Below are 17903 nucleotides of genomic sequence, written 5' to 3'. Positions count from 1 at the left end.
TTCTCAACTACTACAGAATGATTTGAACTTTTATAGAAAGAATGTTCGCTATTTAACACAGATTTTGAATTTCTAAAATTTTTTGTTCCATCATTTACTTTCGAAATCAATTACTTAATTTTATTATAATAACCTTTTATGTGTTTCCTTTAAGAAAATATTAAATAATTTACTTTAGATCTAGAATTAAACTCTGAATAGCTCCTCAACTAAAAAATTACTTTATCAGAACTACTTAGATGGTTTCCAGAAATGGTAAAAAATTATTTTGTTTAAAAAATTGCGTAAATTTAATTTCAAATCTTTTTTTTTTATTTTTTTCACAACTAAAAGTTATGATTAAAACAAATACGAGTAAACCTCAAAAAAAAAAACTTTAAAAATTTTATAAGTTTTAAAAATTTTTCGAAACTTTAACAAAACAAAAGTTTAAATTTTTCGCTACATTTTCAACATTTGCAATATTATAAAAGTTATGATTTATGTTTTTTTAATTAAATTTTTTTTTGTTTCAAAGTACACAGAACCTTTTCACTAATTCAGTTTAATTTTTTAAAATAAATAAAACGATATGCTTTGTATGTGGTTTTATGTTAATATTTTTTTCTATTTATTTTTTTCTTTTCATTTATTACTCAACTCTTCTTATCAGAACGAACTTTATTGCTTAGTACCCTTAAACCACTAGAACTAAAAATATGCTAAATTGTTTTGCAATAATTTGGAAAAAAATATCAGGAAAAAATTTCACATACACATGAACATTCACAATAATATATCTATGTATATCCACATATATACGTATAGGATTTTTTCCGTTTTCCAAAAATGTTAAAATCTTTATAAATGGCAGGAAAAAAAATGAAAATTATAAAAACAAATTCACAAAATTTTTAAAATAAAACGAAAAAATATAAAATGCAATTTAGAATCTTAACGTTTTAATATTAAGGGATGTAGACTGCAGCAGCAAATACATAAGTATATGATGTACATATATATATGTACATATAGACTAACGAGAAGCTATGATGAACGTTTTAATACAAATATAAGAAATAATTTTTTCTTCATGTTATATGCTTACCATATTATTTTAAAATAAAAAAATGCTCGTTATTACAAATAAAATGTGGGTTAAAAATATAAAATTCTATTTAAAAAAATGTATATACGAAACGTGTATAATAACTTCCGGTTTTGTTTTTAATAACATTGCGTTTCAGTGCAGTATACCTACACATTTTATTTTTCTGTAAGTTTTCCCTTTAATTGTATTTGAGGTTTTATATACATATAATGATGTTATTAAAATGTATAATGAATTTAAGTTGGCTGAAAATATTTATTTCATAAACTCATACTTATGAGCATGCAATAATATTTCCGGCCACTTGGTAGATACATTCTAGGGTACTTCTTAAAGCAAATCATATTTTAAATTTTAAATAGTTACACCATCTATTATACATCACCATGTGATGTATATTTTATATTTTATGTTAAGAAAGTATACATAATTGTATGTAATAATATCTAATGTATGTTATGCATGTATTTGCAAAAGCATAGCGTTATTTTCCAACTTTGTATGTTTCTATATGTTAATCACAATTCAGCCGAATGTACAGTTTCCTATAACAAATCTTTATAATTATTACTTAGTCTTCATAGTTTTAATAAGTTTTGATAAGAAAGTTCTTTAAATACGAAATTGAGAATTTGAATGCTCTTTTAAAAATAAGAAACTGATTTTTAACAATTATATATTGGAAGAGTTTAAGGAATGATTTATTAATTTGAATACCTACACACCAAGTTATATATTAATTAACTTAACTTAATTCAAAATTCGACCTGTCTTAAAAAAATATTTTTATTTCTTTGTTAATAATTCGACTATGCTTTATGAGATTTTGTTTCTTTTACTAATACTAGAACAGATGACAAAGTGAGCGTATTGTACACAACAGTAAAGATTTCTTTCTTGAGACCTGCTTTACCCCAAAAGTTGATGTTTGCCAAAAAAGTTTTTACCAGGGCTAATAAATTTTTATTAGATATAAATACAAATTTTGTATAATTAGATATAGATACGAGGCAATCTATAATATTCCTCTAAAACAGTTTATTATATTTCCATTTTTTTGGAAAAATGCTTTACCTTGAAAATTTTAAATATGTCAATATTAACCTCAACCTCCTATATAGCAAAATGGGCGTACCTGTCATATGCGTCTTAATTAAATTCTGTCATATGCGTTCGCAATATAAAATTAGTTTATCTAATTAAAATGAATTACTATCTCATTTTATACGCTAAAAGTCTAAGGTAACCAAAGTAACTTTTAAATAAGCCTGCTGTAAATATTTAAACATTGTCTGCGTTAATGTTGTTAAAGTAAAATCCTTAAAGTACATATTTTATACTAAAAATTAATAATAACGTGCAATAATGTTATACTAATTTCGAAAAATGTATATATATTTTATTAATTTTTTTTTCTTTTACAGTATTTTCGAACGTTGAATACCCGTGTTTCAGTTGTGTATATTGAAACATGGGGTAAAAATCAGGCACAAATCGATGGTAGTAAAGATATTAGTAAAGCAATTTCAAATTTTAATGAATATACATCAAGACATTTATTTAAGATAGATAAGGATACAACACAGTTATTAACGTAAGTATTGCGTTATCTTTAATATCTATTGTTTATTAAAAATATTTTTGTAACTTTTTGAATTCAATTAAATTAAATGTAAAATTCATTTTTATTGAATATCCATATAAAATTTCTAAAAAAATTAATTCCGTACTCAAATTTATTCTTCTCAGTTTGCTCAAACCAAAAGAAAAATTGTGTAAATACTCGTACCCATCTAATATTATATTTTTATCTTAAATGGTACAGGTAACTTGAATTTTCGAAAATTCTGTTAAAACATTTGATTTTTATTTGCTCTTATAAAAGACCTTTACAATTATTAACACACTATTTTTACCGAAACTATAAAAATAATATATAAAGCAATCAGAAAATCAAACATATTATAAAATAAAGTTGGGTCAAGCTAATGGTTTGCAAGTAAGCACTTCTGGCTTCAAAAAGTGAAAATACTGCTTGTAAAAGCATTCTACAACTTTGTTTAAATTAATTTCATATACGGCTACTTAATGTCAACCCTGTTTTATATGACAACGCGCTTCACAAAATATTTAATAAGAAAAATCTCCATATACTTATTACACATATTCGAACTTGCTCAGCAGAAACACTTAAAACCAAGTAATTCTCGACAACAAAATGTCTAATGTCATATAATTTGTTTGCACCAAATTAAAATTTGACAAAAAAAAAGTTTGCACCTTCATGAAGGATATTAACTTTGGTACGGAGTTTGTAACCACTTGAGGGAGTCATATGCGGTATGGACATATGTATATACGTATATATATTCTTGGTTAGCGTGAAATTCTGCGTTAATTTAGCCGTGCCCGTCCGTCCGTTCGATTGCACGATAACTCAAAAACGAATAATGCAATCGATACCAAACTTTCACAAGTCGTTTCTTTTGCGCCGAGGACAAATCCTATTGTAATTGGATTAATTCGGACAACGTGTTCGGATACCTACCATACAACTCAAAGAGTTTATGTAAAATATTTCAAAAACTAATAAAGGTATAGACATGAAATTTAGTACACACGTTTCTTATTACATTATATATATGGATTTTAATTGGATAGCTGCGAAGGTTTGCGTTGCTGGAATACAACTCGACAACTTGAAAAGCAAATTTTATATATTTGAAAAAATAATAAAGTGCGATTCATGAAACTTGGCAGTCGTGCGTCCAATTATAGGTCAGACATATCCGTGAAGTTTCTATAGAATGGTTTCACAGGGATTCGAATAATTGCTATACAACAATGAAAGGTACAAAGTATAATTCAATCGGTTTATACCGACTGAAACGTTTTTACTTGTTTTTTTAAGCAAAAGTGTCAATCTTTTTGTAAACGACATCTGCCGGCAACTTTTTAGCACTTTTCCAAAAAAAATTTTAAAAAAAGTGCTTATTAGTTTCACTCTGTCCTTCTGTCCGTTCGTCCGTATGTCTGCTTAAAAAACTTCTACACCCATGAAGAAAGAAAGTTAAAATTCAGATAGATCTTTACTAGAAATTTATTTCCATATAGAAGAAAATTTTTATCTGAAAAAAATCCTAAAAATACCATCTTTCAACTATTTATTGCAATGAAACCATAAGCATTTTTCTAATTCGGAAAACGCTGAAAAGCATCGACTTGCTTCTCCTATTGCAGCACACTATAGTTAAACTTAAAAAAAAACAAAATTACCGTTAAAATTTATTGTTATCTAAAGTACGTTTTTTCCAAATATTTGATGTTTTCTCCTAGACCCCAGGTTGTGCGAGCCTAAAATTTTAGCAGGTTTTAGATACTAACAAATTGTTTATTTTGTTAGAAGAATTTTTTTCCATCTCCAACTCCTCTCAAGTTATCGCCTCTTGAAATTTGAAAAATTTGAATTTTTGGCGCCTTTTATTTTCGAAGTAAAAAATTACCGGTAAATTCCATGATATCCTTAAAATCGAAAATTATGTTTCTTTATTTCAAAGACTGCATAAATCATTCATCCTAAAAATATGCAATCCTAAAAAAAGTTTCTTATGTGAATGAAAATAATTTTAATAGTGTGGTAGGTACACATAGGTTGTTTTTATAAGCAGTATTTTCACTTGTTCAAGGGAAAAGGGCTACAATACAAACCATTGGTTTGACCCAACTTTATTTTACAAAACTTTTAAATATGAATGCATTTATTTTAGAGTGCACCCGTTGAAATAGCTGTCAATTACGATTTGTAATTTTAATTGTTTTCAGTTTTTTTATCTGTTTAAAATATCTATTTTCGAAGTAACTACATACATGAAAATATTTTATAACCTCGCTTAATTTCACATAATGTGAATTTATCCTTGCATCGATTTAGTTCACAACTCGCTTAAAATCACAAATTGTTGGACATTTTTTTCTATGTGATATTAAGCGTGTTCAATTTACTTGGTATAATTGTTTATAAAACTATTGTCTACATGCGGGATGAGTAAAAAAGTGAAAGAAATATTAACATAAATTGGTGTTAAGATTAGTGTTATTGGTGTTAAAATATTTATATTTTTTAATAGCATGATATTTTCCGTTAGTGTTCTGCATTTATAGAAGTTTAGAAAAGTTTAAAAATTCCAAGAGATGGCTTGAGACGAGACGGAGTGGATGTAGAAAAAAATTTTCTTCTAACGAAATGAACTATTTAGTGTTAAAGGGTGTTAAAATTTCATAAGAAAAGCGGTTCTAAAAATTGAAAAGAAACAGATTTTAGATAACGATTAATTTATAGGTAGATATAGCTCACCAATACTTTACATTCACAGCATTTAAAAAATATTTCTGGTTTCGTTACAATAAATGGTCAAAAAATTGCATTTTTTGGACTTTTAGAAGCTATAACTTCTAAAGGGAGTAGTAAAGACCAAGTTGTGTATAAAATTTCGGCTTTCGGCTTTTTGTAAACTGACAAAAAGGCAGACAGACGGACGAACCAAATAAAACTTGAAGGAAACGCTTTAAATCACAATCATGTGAACATATATTATTTTATATCCAAATTTTGTTTTAATTTTCAAAGTAACAATCAAATAACGCTACACATTCTGTAGACTTCTCTAACGTTAAATATATTTTTTAGCTACAAATTTCTAACAGAATTAAAAAAGTCGGTATTAACTTCACCATTACATTCTTAGTTAAATGTTCTCGAAAAACTAATATTATGGAATAATAAAATTATATTCACAAATAGATCTCTGCTAGATATTTTCTTCTTATTTTATTTAAACTGCAAAAAATTGTGATTTTTGGAGACACTGAAAAGAATACCAATTAATTCTTCTATTGTGAAAAATCATTCGGTGTCATTACAATGAAAAATTATTGTAGTTTTTTAAAATTTTGTACATTGTTTTTCTCTAAGACTGCGAATTGTAAGAGCCTAACATTTCAAAAATTTTTATTTAATGTCAATTGAATGTACACTTTTTGTCACCTCTCTCCTCTCCCAGGTTATCAATACTCAAAATTACCGAATTCCAATTTTCAATTTCTAATTTTTTCGAAACTTTTGATTTTCTATCGAATTTGAACACTATTTTCTTATACAATATAAATAAAAAAATAATTTAAGTGGAAGATTGCTCTATAAAACAAGTATTTAAAAGCAATTGTTCAAACAAACCATCGGACTGATTCGAATGTTCTTCTTTCTTTTAAAATCGTGATTAATTGAAATTATCAAATAATATTTTTACAAAATATAAAAACATTCACATCTTAAAATATTAACCTAACTTTAAGTCCAAATATCCTGAAAATAAAAAATATGAAATACATTTTTTCATATAGAACAAGAACCCAAAAATTTTTATCAAAATTTTTTTAAGGTTCATTTAAATAACCATAAAATTTAATGTGTACAATAGATAAATATTCGAAAATTAGAAAGTCATTACTTTTTTCCATTTTCACTTCATTAATATTTAATTTAATAAATCCACAAAACAATAATTTACAATATCCTAAAAAGTTTCATTTAAACTTATTGTATATATAATTTTATTTTAAAATTTTCAATTTTGTAAGGCGCCTTATAAGATTTATAAAAAATAATAATTCGAATAAATCACACTAAATCGTATAAATTTGCGGTATAAAGAACGAATTCATGGTATATGAATCAACGTTTCTTCAACTTGTTAATTTATACTTAATGATATGGAAATGTTTAATGCTTTAACTTATTAAATTTTCATTCTTTATCTTTAATGGGTATTTTTTATGCATATTACTTCATAAATATATATATATATATTTTATATTTACTTCATTTACTTAAAAATATATTGATACAAAATTATTTAATGTTGGAATATACACAATCTACATATTTATACTCCAACCCAATATTGACAAAAGTTCATATTTCTCTTAAATCTTGTCTAGACATAGAAATTTTAAACAAAATACAATATAGTAATAACACTAATAACATTAAATACTTTTAATAAGGTAAATATGCAACTTAAAAAATATAAACGTAGGTATTCTAAATTTTTCAAAATTGACAGCATCTTGAAAAATAATCAAAAGTCGATCGGTATATAATGTTGTTGTTGTGTCCAAACATATATTTGTCATACTATTTATGTAATTTAAATTTAAGTGTTTATAATTTGATTAAAAATGATAATAATTGAAATACTTACCTAAATATTTTATGATTTCATCAATCAAATGCTTCCCAAAAAATATTAGAATTCAATCCTATTATAACAAACAAACTCTTTTATTATTCGAGATATTATATAACTCGAATTAACTCCAATTTAAGTTCTATAAAGTTATGATACTTTTGAAATTAAATTTTATTAAAAAGAAAACTACGATCCTAAAGTTGCGCCAAATAACTATAAATATAAATTTTCTTAGTATAATAAAAATATACAGTACAAGTACGTAGCTATACCCATAAAATATCAACATACGAAAATCTTAAAAATTTTTTATTCTTCGTTTTTTTTATTTTCTTGAAAAAAGCACATTAATTTCCACACCGCTTAATTTTAAGAAAAGAAATATTTTCCAATTCAAATAAAAGGGTTAATCAATTAGAACATTTGTAGTAATAATACTCAAACAACTTCCCTTATCTCCACAAAAGGATGGTGTATATGATAAAATAAAGATAAGATTTAAAAGATAAATCTACATCTTTTTGCAATAAAGAGTTTAGTTTTCGATTCAAATTATTTTAATTAGCTTGTTGGTTTGAGTTGTATAAAAAATAAATTTTACATTTTGATATCAATTTGTTGATTAAACGTATTGAAAAAAAATCTGATGTGGTTAACACATAACCGACCGCAATGTGTAATTTCTAGTTTAGTGAAAATGTTAGAGAAAATTATGACAATTTTGAGGACAGTATTAAGCTTTTAGTTAACATACCTAGAAAAGTGTAAATTTTGCGTTTAGTAAAATTTCGCTTTGTCCCACCCGAATTCCCTGAAAGGTTCACCGGTTAATTTAGGTAGCAACGGAACTCAAATATAAAATATTACAGTTTTACATTTTTTACCATATCTACGGAAACCCCAGTTCAGTTTCCGAGTCTTGACCTTTTCTAAAATTTTATAGTTTCATTGTTTTAACACTCCGAATTCAAGTATTAAATTTCAAAGAAATTGGTTAATTATTTCTTTTTATATACGCAAAAATGTAAAAGTGAATCGCCAAAAGGTCCAGTTTCCGAGGTCTTATATACCCCAAAAGTGGATCAATCCGTGCCATAGCCATATTGGCTCATAAAACTCCGAAAACTCGACATCCTTGGTACCATTACATGACCTATCACATTGTACACATTTCGGTCAGTAAAAAATTAAATATGGTTATTCTATAAGAAAAACTTTTCAAAAACACCATTTATACGAAATAAATTTATTGATCATGTTATGATTTCTTTTAACCCTTTATCTAAATTACATAACTTTGTTCACAAGGCAATCTGCATATCCGAGATTCGGAATTTAAGCATAAAACAAAGCACGAATGTTTATTTTCAGGGAACTATTTTCCAAGAAACTATATTCAAAAGTGTTATTGAATAAAAACACAAAACATAAGGTGGATTCATGCATATGCATTGTACTCATACTGATAACAACAATTATAAATATTTGTTACGATTTTACCGGGAAATATTTTTTTGGGACTTATTTGCAAACGATGTTTCCAATTACGAACTACAATTTTGAATATTTAAGAAGTTTTTAATTTTTATTTTTTCATAATGGGCACAAAAAAACACCATTTAAGAACTTAATGATTTATTCATGCACTTTATGTTATTAATATGTAGGTTTTTCAGCGATATTTTTTGATCAATTACATACCATGACTTAATTTAAATGACATTCAATTTTTTGACGAATACTTGGGTTTGAGTTTAAGTTATTTTCCGTATTTCGCAATCAATTGTTGTCAGAAAGATTTAATAAGCACATAATTTTTCATTTTGAATATAGGATATTGTAATAGATGACTTAGGTTGTGGTCTGAAGCTCTGAAGAAAAATATATTTTTGTAGAATTATTGCTCTACAATTATTGCTCGAAGCTCATTTCAAAAAATTTGCGAATTAATATATTATGTAAACAAAACTTGTAGACGGATCTGCATATTAAAAACACCAGCATAGGGCTGGTGAACGATATTGTAGATAACCATGAATACCAGTTTCTTACGTTATTGAGTTTACTAGGTAGGTGACGAGCCTATCGTAGTTTTATATTAAATATTTAAAGGTTATTGATATTTACGTATTTATTTTTGCTGCTATTTTCAACATTGGATGTTATTGAAATATGGAAATTACTTAATGTATAATATATATAATATAATGTGTATAAAGCTATATATACAATATATCATTTTTATAGTGACCTGACTGGGTTTTGAACCCGAGAGTCTTCAGGACCAGTTCAATAACTATGTACCATTAGTCAGCTTATTGTAATAAATATATTGTTATTTGTTAAATTAATATATTGTTAATTTATTGTTATTGTAAAACTTTTATTTTAATATAAGCCTAATACAATTCAAAAATGTTATTATATGAATAGCACTCACATTATTTATATTATAAATACTCTCTAAATCCATAATTGTTTTAATTAAAATTTTGCATTTTAAAAATGCTATGAGGATTTATTCAATATTAACTTAAATCTAATTTATATTCTTCTATTTCGCACTAAATATCTTAAAGCACTTTCTTTGTGCTTGATTTAAATATGTTTGGCCACAAATCATGTACACATATACACATTTACATTTAACATTTTCATACTTTCTATGATCAAAAAATTTCCTAATGAGGTAAGAAAATAAGGTTATAAAAATCGTTGAATTATTAAAAGTATATCCAAACTGCTTATGATATAAAAAAATTAAAAAAGAAAATTTTATTTTTGTGTCCCTTAAAATTCAAATAAAAGGCATCAAAATTTTTCTGCTTGGGGGCATCAAAATTCTTCCCAAATATAATAAAGTATTAACATTTTTTTTGTTTTAATATTTTTTAAATATTCCATTAAATTTATATTAACCGATTTCAGCTCAATTCAATCTATTGCTACTGATTTAATTTAAGTGCTTTTCATGGTTAAGTAAAAATCTTATACTTTCATTATTTGATTACTTTTCTTTTCTAGTTTTTCACATTTAGAAAATTCGAAAATTTTTGGAAAAATAATATACTTATCAATCTTATTCTGTCCACATAAGAATCTGTACACTTAACATAATATAAGCAAAGAGATGTAAACTAATTACCCTACAAAAAGTTTTATAGAAATGTAAAAAAGAATATGCGTTTGTTAAAGCTTCTACCCATGTTTCCAGTTATGGATTATGGGAGGTGAAACTAATATTCGTAACTTTGAGAAATTCTTTCAAGCCATGTTCAATCCTATATCTAACATATGTTCTACCCTATTTAAAATAGGATTTTCAAATTTGTATAAATTTTAAGAGAATTTAAATATAGTCGTTCATAACGTATGCTAATTAAGATTGCGAACAACAAATTATATTATACAAAGAGGTTTAAGGTGGAAATACTTTTTTAGTTAACAATTAGCTAAATAAAATCAGTTTCAATTTTATCACTTTTTTTCATGAAGCTATGCATAAAACGTTCTCGCTAATAGACATTCTTACTCATATATGTATGTATATATATATGTGTAACTGAAATAAGCAACAATGCTCACATTAAAACAATATTGGCAATTTAATTTCACCTCTCATATAAATACAGCAAATTAAAAGAATATTATTAAAAAAAAAAGAAAAAATTAAATGTGCCATTTTACAAATTTTCGTTTCAAACCGATTTTATTGATAAATTACTTTAAATATCCCAAATATACCAACAAAAATTTAAAAAATATATATATTTTTATGTACATAGATGAATATACAATTATAACAATAAGGACACACATACAATAAAGCAAGATAAGCTCGTTGTAAATATGGTGCTACCTTGAACTACCATTTCTCATAATAAGCTTTTATTAAATTTTAAATGGCTAGGTACACCAACAATTTAGATTTTGGTCGCTAGCTTTTTAATATATACTGTGACTTAGTGTTGAGTTAAATTATTTTAGATTATTATCGCATCGAAATGCAATTTAATATGTTTCCGAATTGCTTCGAAATAATAGATTATTCAAGAAAAACGTGCTTTTAAGATATTCGAGATCTAATAATCTTTTGAGCTTTATTGCATGAGTCAATTATTTTTAAATGTATCAAAAGCCAAATAATTCGGAAAATCTTAAAGATCGAATTTTTTAAATTATCAAATTGGCTATAAAAAAATTGTTTAAAGTATTTTCCTAAGTTAAACACAATTTTTTGATTACAGAAAAATTTTTGACTCTTACAGCTAAAGTTAAAAGCTTTTCTTATAGAATAAATTTTTGTTTTAAAGTTATTAAAACGGTTCTGTGCAAATTTAACAAGAAATTCTCATTGTCATAATAAAATTACATGTATCTATTAAAATTACTCACTTACTAATGTTTGAATCGAACACCAGAATGTATATTTCACTTATTCAATAATTAAAATTATGTTGCTCAATTTGCCAAACTAATATAACACTGGCATCCAGGCAGAAAATTGTATTTTTATTCTTAGTTTATAATTCATCTTAAGGAATATTTTTTGGTAGAACCCCAAAGACATAATTTGTTTCACAAGGTTTCAGTCTGAATAATTTTCTTAAATGACTGATTAAAATTTTTAAATAAACATTCTGTAAAAAACATTCATTCGGAAGAATTGCGTCGCTAAAGAAGGCTAAAAAGATATCGATGGCACACTTTATCCAAAATAGTTAAAATATTTGAAATTTCATAATCCCAATAAAATATAATATTTATTCAAAAAAAAGCTTTTACTATAAAAATCTCCTTTCCTTCTTCGTTTTATTTATTGATTGGTCTAAAAAACTCTTATTGAAAGGCGGTTTATTAAAAATAATAATTTTTTCTTAGTTTCCATTTTGTTATCTAATATTATAGCAAAAAAATTATTTGAAGATTATTCTATTCAATATTGAGAGAAGATACATTTATAAATATATATATATATATGTATGTACATATATATATGTATATATGTATATATATATATATATATTCATATATTCTTATATATCCTTTTAAGAAGTTCATTACAATAAAACAGAAAAAAATGTACATAATCATTATCTTATGCTTTGAGAAAGGGAATCGGCATAAATGAAATTGGATATTTCAAATATTGATGAAGGTCCGATTATTGCTTTTTTTTAGAATCTTTTGTTTTTTATTTATTTATTGTAGCGGTTATAATATTATTTTTTCCTTTTTTGTTTTTTTATTTAAGAAAATGTAAATTGCTATCAAGAATATGAAAATGAATATAGTAAAGAAAAGTCTTATTTAGTTGTCTGATATTTTGAATCCTGTTCTGCATTTCAATTCTTATTTACCAAAAAAAAGAGAATAACAGCCAAGCTCCCTCCTTACTTACCGGGTGAGAAAAAAGCGAGTGAGTATTTTATATTCTTATAATATAATTCTCAAGAGATAAGTATTTTTTCGTGTTAAATAGCTAGTTCTTTCCAAAAACGTACAAAATTTAAGCAACATCTAGTCGCTTTGTTTTTGAAGGTCAGCTTTTATTTTAAAATGGTTTTAATATTTGTAAAAAAACAGAAAATTAAATTAAAATTATTAGAGTCCTAATTTGGAAAGTGACTAAAATGAAAATTGTTATAGCATTACAAATTCGTACAACTTTCAAAATAAAAATTAGTATAGTTTTGGTATTGAAAGTCTCCGTTTTCCAAAAGTATGGAAAAGTATTAAGTATGCAAAATTTAATAAAATTTTTTTGAAGGGTGAAAATTTAAAATCCACAAGTCTAATTGGAAAAATAGAAAATAAAGTGGGGAAATTGAAAACTGTAACCAAAAGACAAAAATAAAACCATAAATGTAATCAAAGAGTTACAAAATCTGAATTCATAATTTATTTTGGAAAAAATGTCGGAGCATGTCGCCTTCACTATAAGAACGAAAATTAAATCAATAACCATTTACATAATTATTTGTTTACTTAATTTTTTAATCTTAAAAATAACACGTAATAAAAAATACTTTAACGCTTTTAAAATAATTCTTATTATAAATTTTGCAAATTTCGTTCGAAAATTTAGATAATTATGTTTTTACGAGACATTTTTTTTTTTAAACAAACTCTTCATTGCAAATAAACCACTTGGTAGCAACCATCAATTTTAATTTCGGTCAAACCAATGGTTTGTAAAGTAGTGCTTTACCCTTTATCAAGTGAAAATACTGTTTTTGAAAACAATCTGCTACATTATTAAAATTACTTTCATTCATATACCACCATCGTTTAAAGACACCGTTAGTATGAGTCAAAAATAAATTGAAAGTAGTGGTAACATAATGCTCGAATTTATGAGTTTACCTCTTAAGACCTTAATAATTTGCATAACTTAAGAAAAAGAATTACATTTTTTTATGGCATGACATTTACCGTTTCTGCATTTATTGAAATTCGGAGAAGCTTGTAGTTTCGGAAATCTAATTTACAGGGTTTTTGTGTATTATAACTTTTAGAGGAAGAGGAGATAGGTAAGAAAAAAATTTTTTTCTGAGGATATAAGTTTCTAGTTAAGAGCTATTTACACATATGAAATTTCAGCTTGCTGGTCTAAGAAAGATAACATTTCGAAATTATTCAATTGAATTTCTTTCTAAGCAAGGGTAGATTTCACATTTATATATGCATTATATCAATTGTATGATTCGTGTAGCATAATTAACAAGATCATGTACGCCATGCTAAATTAGAACTGCAGTCGTAATTCTTTTTCTGTTTTTTTCATAATAATCTGAAATATTTTCATTTTGATACACAGAATAAAGGCTATAATATATAAGATCTGATTAGACAAACGTAAACTGAATCTTGATTAAACCTAATTGCAAATTTATACAACTAACCTCAACTAGACTTTTTTTCAACATCTTGTCTGCAATTAAGCAGAATAAACCAAATAAATGCGCCTAACTGCATTCACCTGTTTTGACTGTAATATAATATGTTCATAATGTATACATGTATGTTCAATGATGTTTACCTAATTTAATTAAACTATTTCAATTGATTTTTTAGTTAAACACCATTTGTAAAAAGTCCAAAAAGTTTTTTAAGTTTTTTATCCTCAAAAGTATACTTAAAATTTACATTTGAAATTGATAGTTGCACTTTAACTGATTTAAAGAAAAATTATCCGGAACGAATATTGCCTTGAAAACGGCTTTTTACAAACTAAAAAAATTATATTTCATTTCAGCACCGGTTATTACGAATAAACTGTTGGAAAAAAAAATTTTAAATTCTCTATTTTAACATCATCTTTCTGAGCAAAATTGACTTCAAGTCAATTTTAAAGACATAAAAATCACAATTTTCTAATTTAATTTTATTTGAACAAAATGAAATTTTATTTTTTCTCCAACTCACCTTCTCCATATTAACCGAATTAAATATATCAAAATCTTTTGATTATGGTAAAGGACAACAATGTGTTCGAGGACTTTTTAAAATATGTACATATAATATAAAAAAGAAAGAAAAGAAAAATTATAAGAAAAAGATTAAAGGGATATTGAAAATTTTCTATTGTTTTAGATAACAATTAAGATTTTGCCCAATTTTCAAAATTGAATTGCTAAAATAATATTAAATTACAAATAACAATCGAACTTTATTTCATATCCTTATGAAGCTTTTACAATATTATATAAACCCCCACTAAATTTTAATCCCCTTTCTCTTCCAAAACAAAATTACCACATTACATATACAATTTTTAAAACACAATAGCGTAACCCATAATTTGATAGAAGAGTATTTCATACCATTCATAATAAATTTTTTGATTAAATTTGAAATTTTTTCTTACTTTCGCCAATTGATGTGCATTAAATGACATTGCACTACTCAGTAAAACAGTATTACGTATATGTAAAAAAATTTGTAAATTATTACTCAATACTTGGAAGAAGTCATTCATAACACATGTTTCTTACGCTTCATTTTATAAAATTGCATATAATTAAAAAAATTTTTCGTACGAAGAATACGAAACACGTAACTGCACCAATGCCTTATTATTTAACTTAATCAAAATTCTCAATAATCTGTTCATTAACTGTTTACCTGCTCACACTCACACTACTTGCCTTTTGTGCTCAAAGCTGCTCACGCTTATTGCTTTTTTTTCAATTAATGTTTTTAAGTTTAATAAGCCAAAAAATTATATCAAAATACGAATCCATCAAATGTTCGAAATTGATGTAAAATTTAGTAAGGATTACGCAAAACTTGATGCAAAAGGCTAAAAATTGAATGTAAATAAGGCCAATTAGGAAAAGTTACAGAATTTTGATTTCTTTTTTATATTAACATGTTTAGTTTTAGCACAGTCTACGAACTTTACAAAGCATTTTAGATTTACCCACCGATGATATATTGGAATTCAACGTCAATTTATTCCATGTTCATCGATGATGGTATAAGTCAATATGTTAGACAGAATTCCGAATATCGGATGCATTTAAGTAAAAATGAAAAAGCTGAACAAGAGAATAAGAAAACAAAAAGGAAAATGTAAACGTTTATTTTATAGTTATGAAAAAAAAAGCAATAATCAAAAAAATAAAAATTTTAGTAAAGGAAAATAATGAAAAAAAAAATTGATATTAATTTATTCAAGAACAAGAAATTTGACTAACTTATGAATTTTTTAGTTTAAGATTTGAAAATCGCTTTTACCAGCAAAAGAATGTTTGCAATCGTGTGGGGTCTAGTACAAAAATTTGTTTGTCAAATGGCAATTCTTTTGAAATCAATGCCACAACAAAAAAGAATCATTAGGGGAATTAGTAGCAAATAACTATTACCAAATAACAATTGGCGGAACCGGGACTACTTTGGAAAAGTATGGACAAACAATTCAAAAAATTTTTCAATTTGATTAATAATGAAATTTTCAAAAGTTATTTGGTATATAATTTTTTTAATCATGAAAAATGACAAAAAGCATGTAAAGAAACACAAGTTGTCAAACGAAAAATATTAAAACTTCCTTTCTTCAGGAATGTTTAAATTTTAAACAACATAAGTATAGGTCCACTGTCCGTGGACCATTAGTAACCTAATTTATCCGCGATTTTTTCTTAAAGCCGTACTTTAATCTTTAATCTACAGCTTTATTATTTAGTTTAGAATTTTGTTCAAGGTCAAAGCCTACAAAATGGGTGAGTATTTAGACCGATTAGTCAGTATTTAGCTATTATAATGTCTTACCAATTTATTTGTTCCTTTCTTTTGGTGTATAATCAATTTTTAATTGAAAAACGCCCTTTACACACTTGTTTTAAATTTTAGGAACACTAGCAAGTTTTTATTAACATAACTAGAAAAGTGTAATTTTGACACTAAGTATAGAGTTTCAGTTTAAGCCATGGGAGCTCGCTGACAAGTTCATCAGCTAATTCATTGTTTAGAGTTGCTTTTGCATGTACCCCATATTTATAATATTTGGAAAATTTATAATACCTTCATTTTTCAATTGGTTTCGGTATTTTGAAGTTTTTATTTATTTAAAAAAAATCCTATCACATATTATTTTAAAAAAATTTTAAAAATAAAAACGTACTCTCAAATAACACCCTCTTTCAATATGAAACTTAAATTCTTCTTTAGTCAAGGTCAAAGCTGCTTCCTATAATAATAAGCATCAACCGAATAGTAAGGCTCTTAATGTATTGTACTCGTAACAATAACAAATATCTTCAGAATAAAATTTCTGTGAAAGGAAATATCTTAATTGCAATTTATTTCTTATATTAATTTACTAACTAAGATTTGACACTTAAGACGTGTGAATTGTATGTACAGAATTATGCAAAACTCTTTCCTTTTTTTCCATTTAAGTTTATTAAAATTAAAGAATGCAAATTGCAAATAAGAAATGTTTTACTCATCTTTAAAACATTTTTTACAAATCGCAACTGCTTAAATTATTTTATGCTGAAATATTTTTTTAAACCCCACCCAAAAATTTACGCTGGTGACAATTTACATTAATGTATAAAAAAAATTTTTATAGGGGATATGATATATAAAAGGCAAGGGAAATTGTATAAGTGATAATAAAATTCATTGAAGAAAAAAAAACCATTTTTTCGCTAAGATGTTCAATTTTTTCACTCCAAAGGATAATTTTCCAATTTGATTTTATTATTATTATTATTACTACCTATAGGCCAAATCTTTTGTATAAAGTTACACATATACAGTTATACAAAAAATGAACTATAAGATGATTGCATATAAAGAACTATACATACATTAACATTTATAATATGAGAACAAAGTTAATACAAACCTATAATAATATCTACATTATGTTATATTATACATATACTAGACACACACATGCATATGCAATATAAGTACCTATGAGATATGTACAAGAGTGTAAAAATGAAAGGCAAATATTATACCCGTTATTTTTTCCTTTCAGCATATTTTTCAATTGCAAACCTTTCCATTTACAAATTCTGTTTTCCTACACAAATTTTGTTTCTTGT

The 17903-nt window shown here is 25.3% G+C and overlaps 1 protein-coding gene across 10 annotated transcripts in view; it reads left to right on the top strand.

Moving 5' to 3' along the window:
• The window catches only part of LOC129619114 (disintegrin and metalloproteinase domain-containing protein 11), a 417704-nt gene that overhangs the window by 210165 nt on the left and 189636 nt on the right, over nt 1-17903 (top strand). For all 10 annotated transcript variants that reach the window (XR_008697842.1, XM_055534202.1, XM_055534200.1 and 7 more), the window contains exon 7: nt 2515-2684. Coding sequence is in view for 9 of the 10 variants with exons in the window: in XM_055534202.1 (XP_055390177.1) it covers nt 2515-2684 (170 nt within the window). In the remaining variant the exon portion in view is untranslated. The remainder of the gene's footprint in view (nt 1-2514; nt 2685-17903) is intronic.

The sequence above is a fragment of the Condylostylus longicornis genome, unplaced genomic scaffold (assembly GCF_029603195.1).
Source record: "Condylostylus longicornis isolate FDR11 unplaced genomic scaffold, ASM2960319v2 ptg000010l, whole genome shotgun sequence".
Lineage (NCBI taxonomy): Eukaryota > Metazoa > Arthropoda > Insecta > Diptera > Dolichopodidae > Condylostylus > Condylostylus longicornis.
The sequence above is the reverse complement of the archived record's forward strand: the minus strand, read 5'-3'. Positions and strand labels throughout refer to the sequence as shown.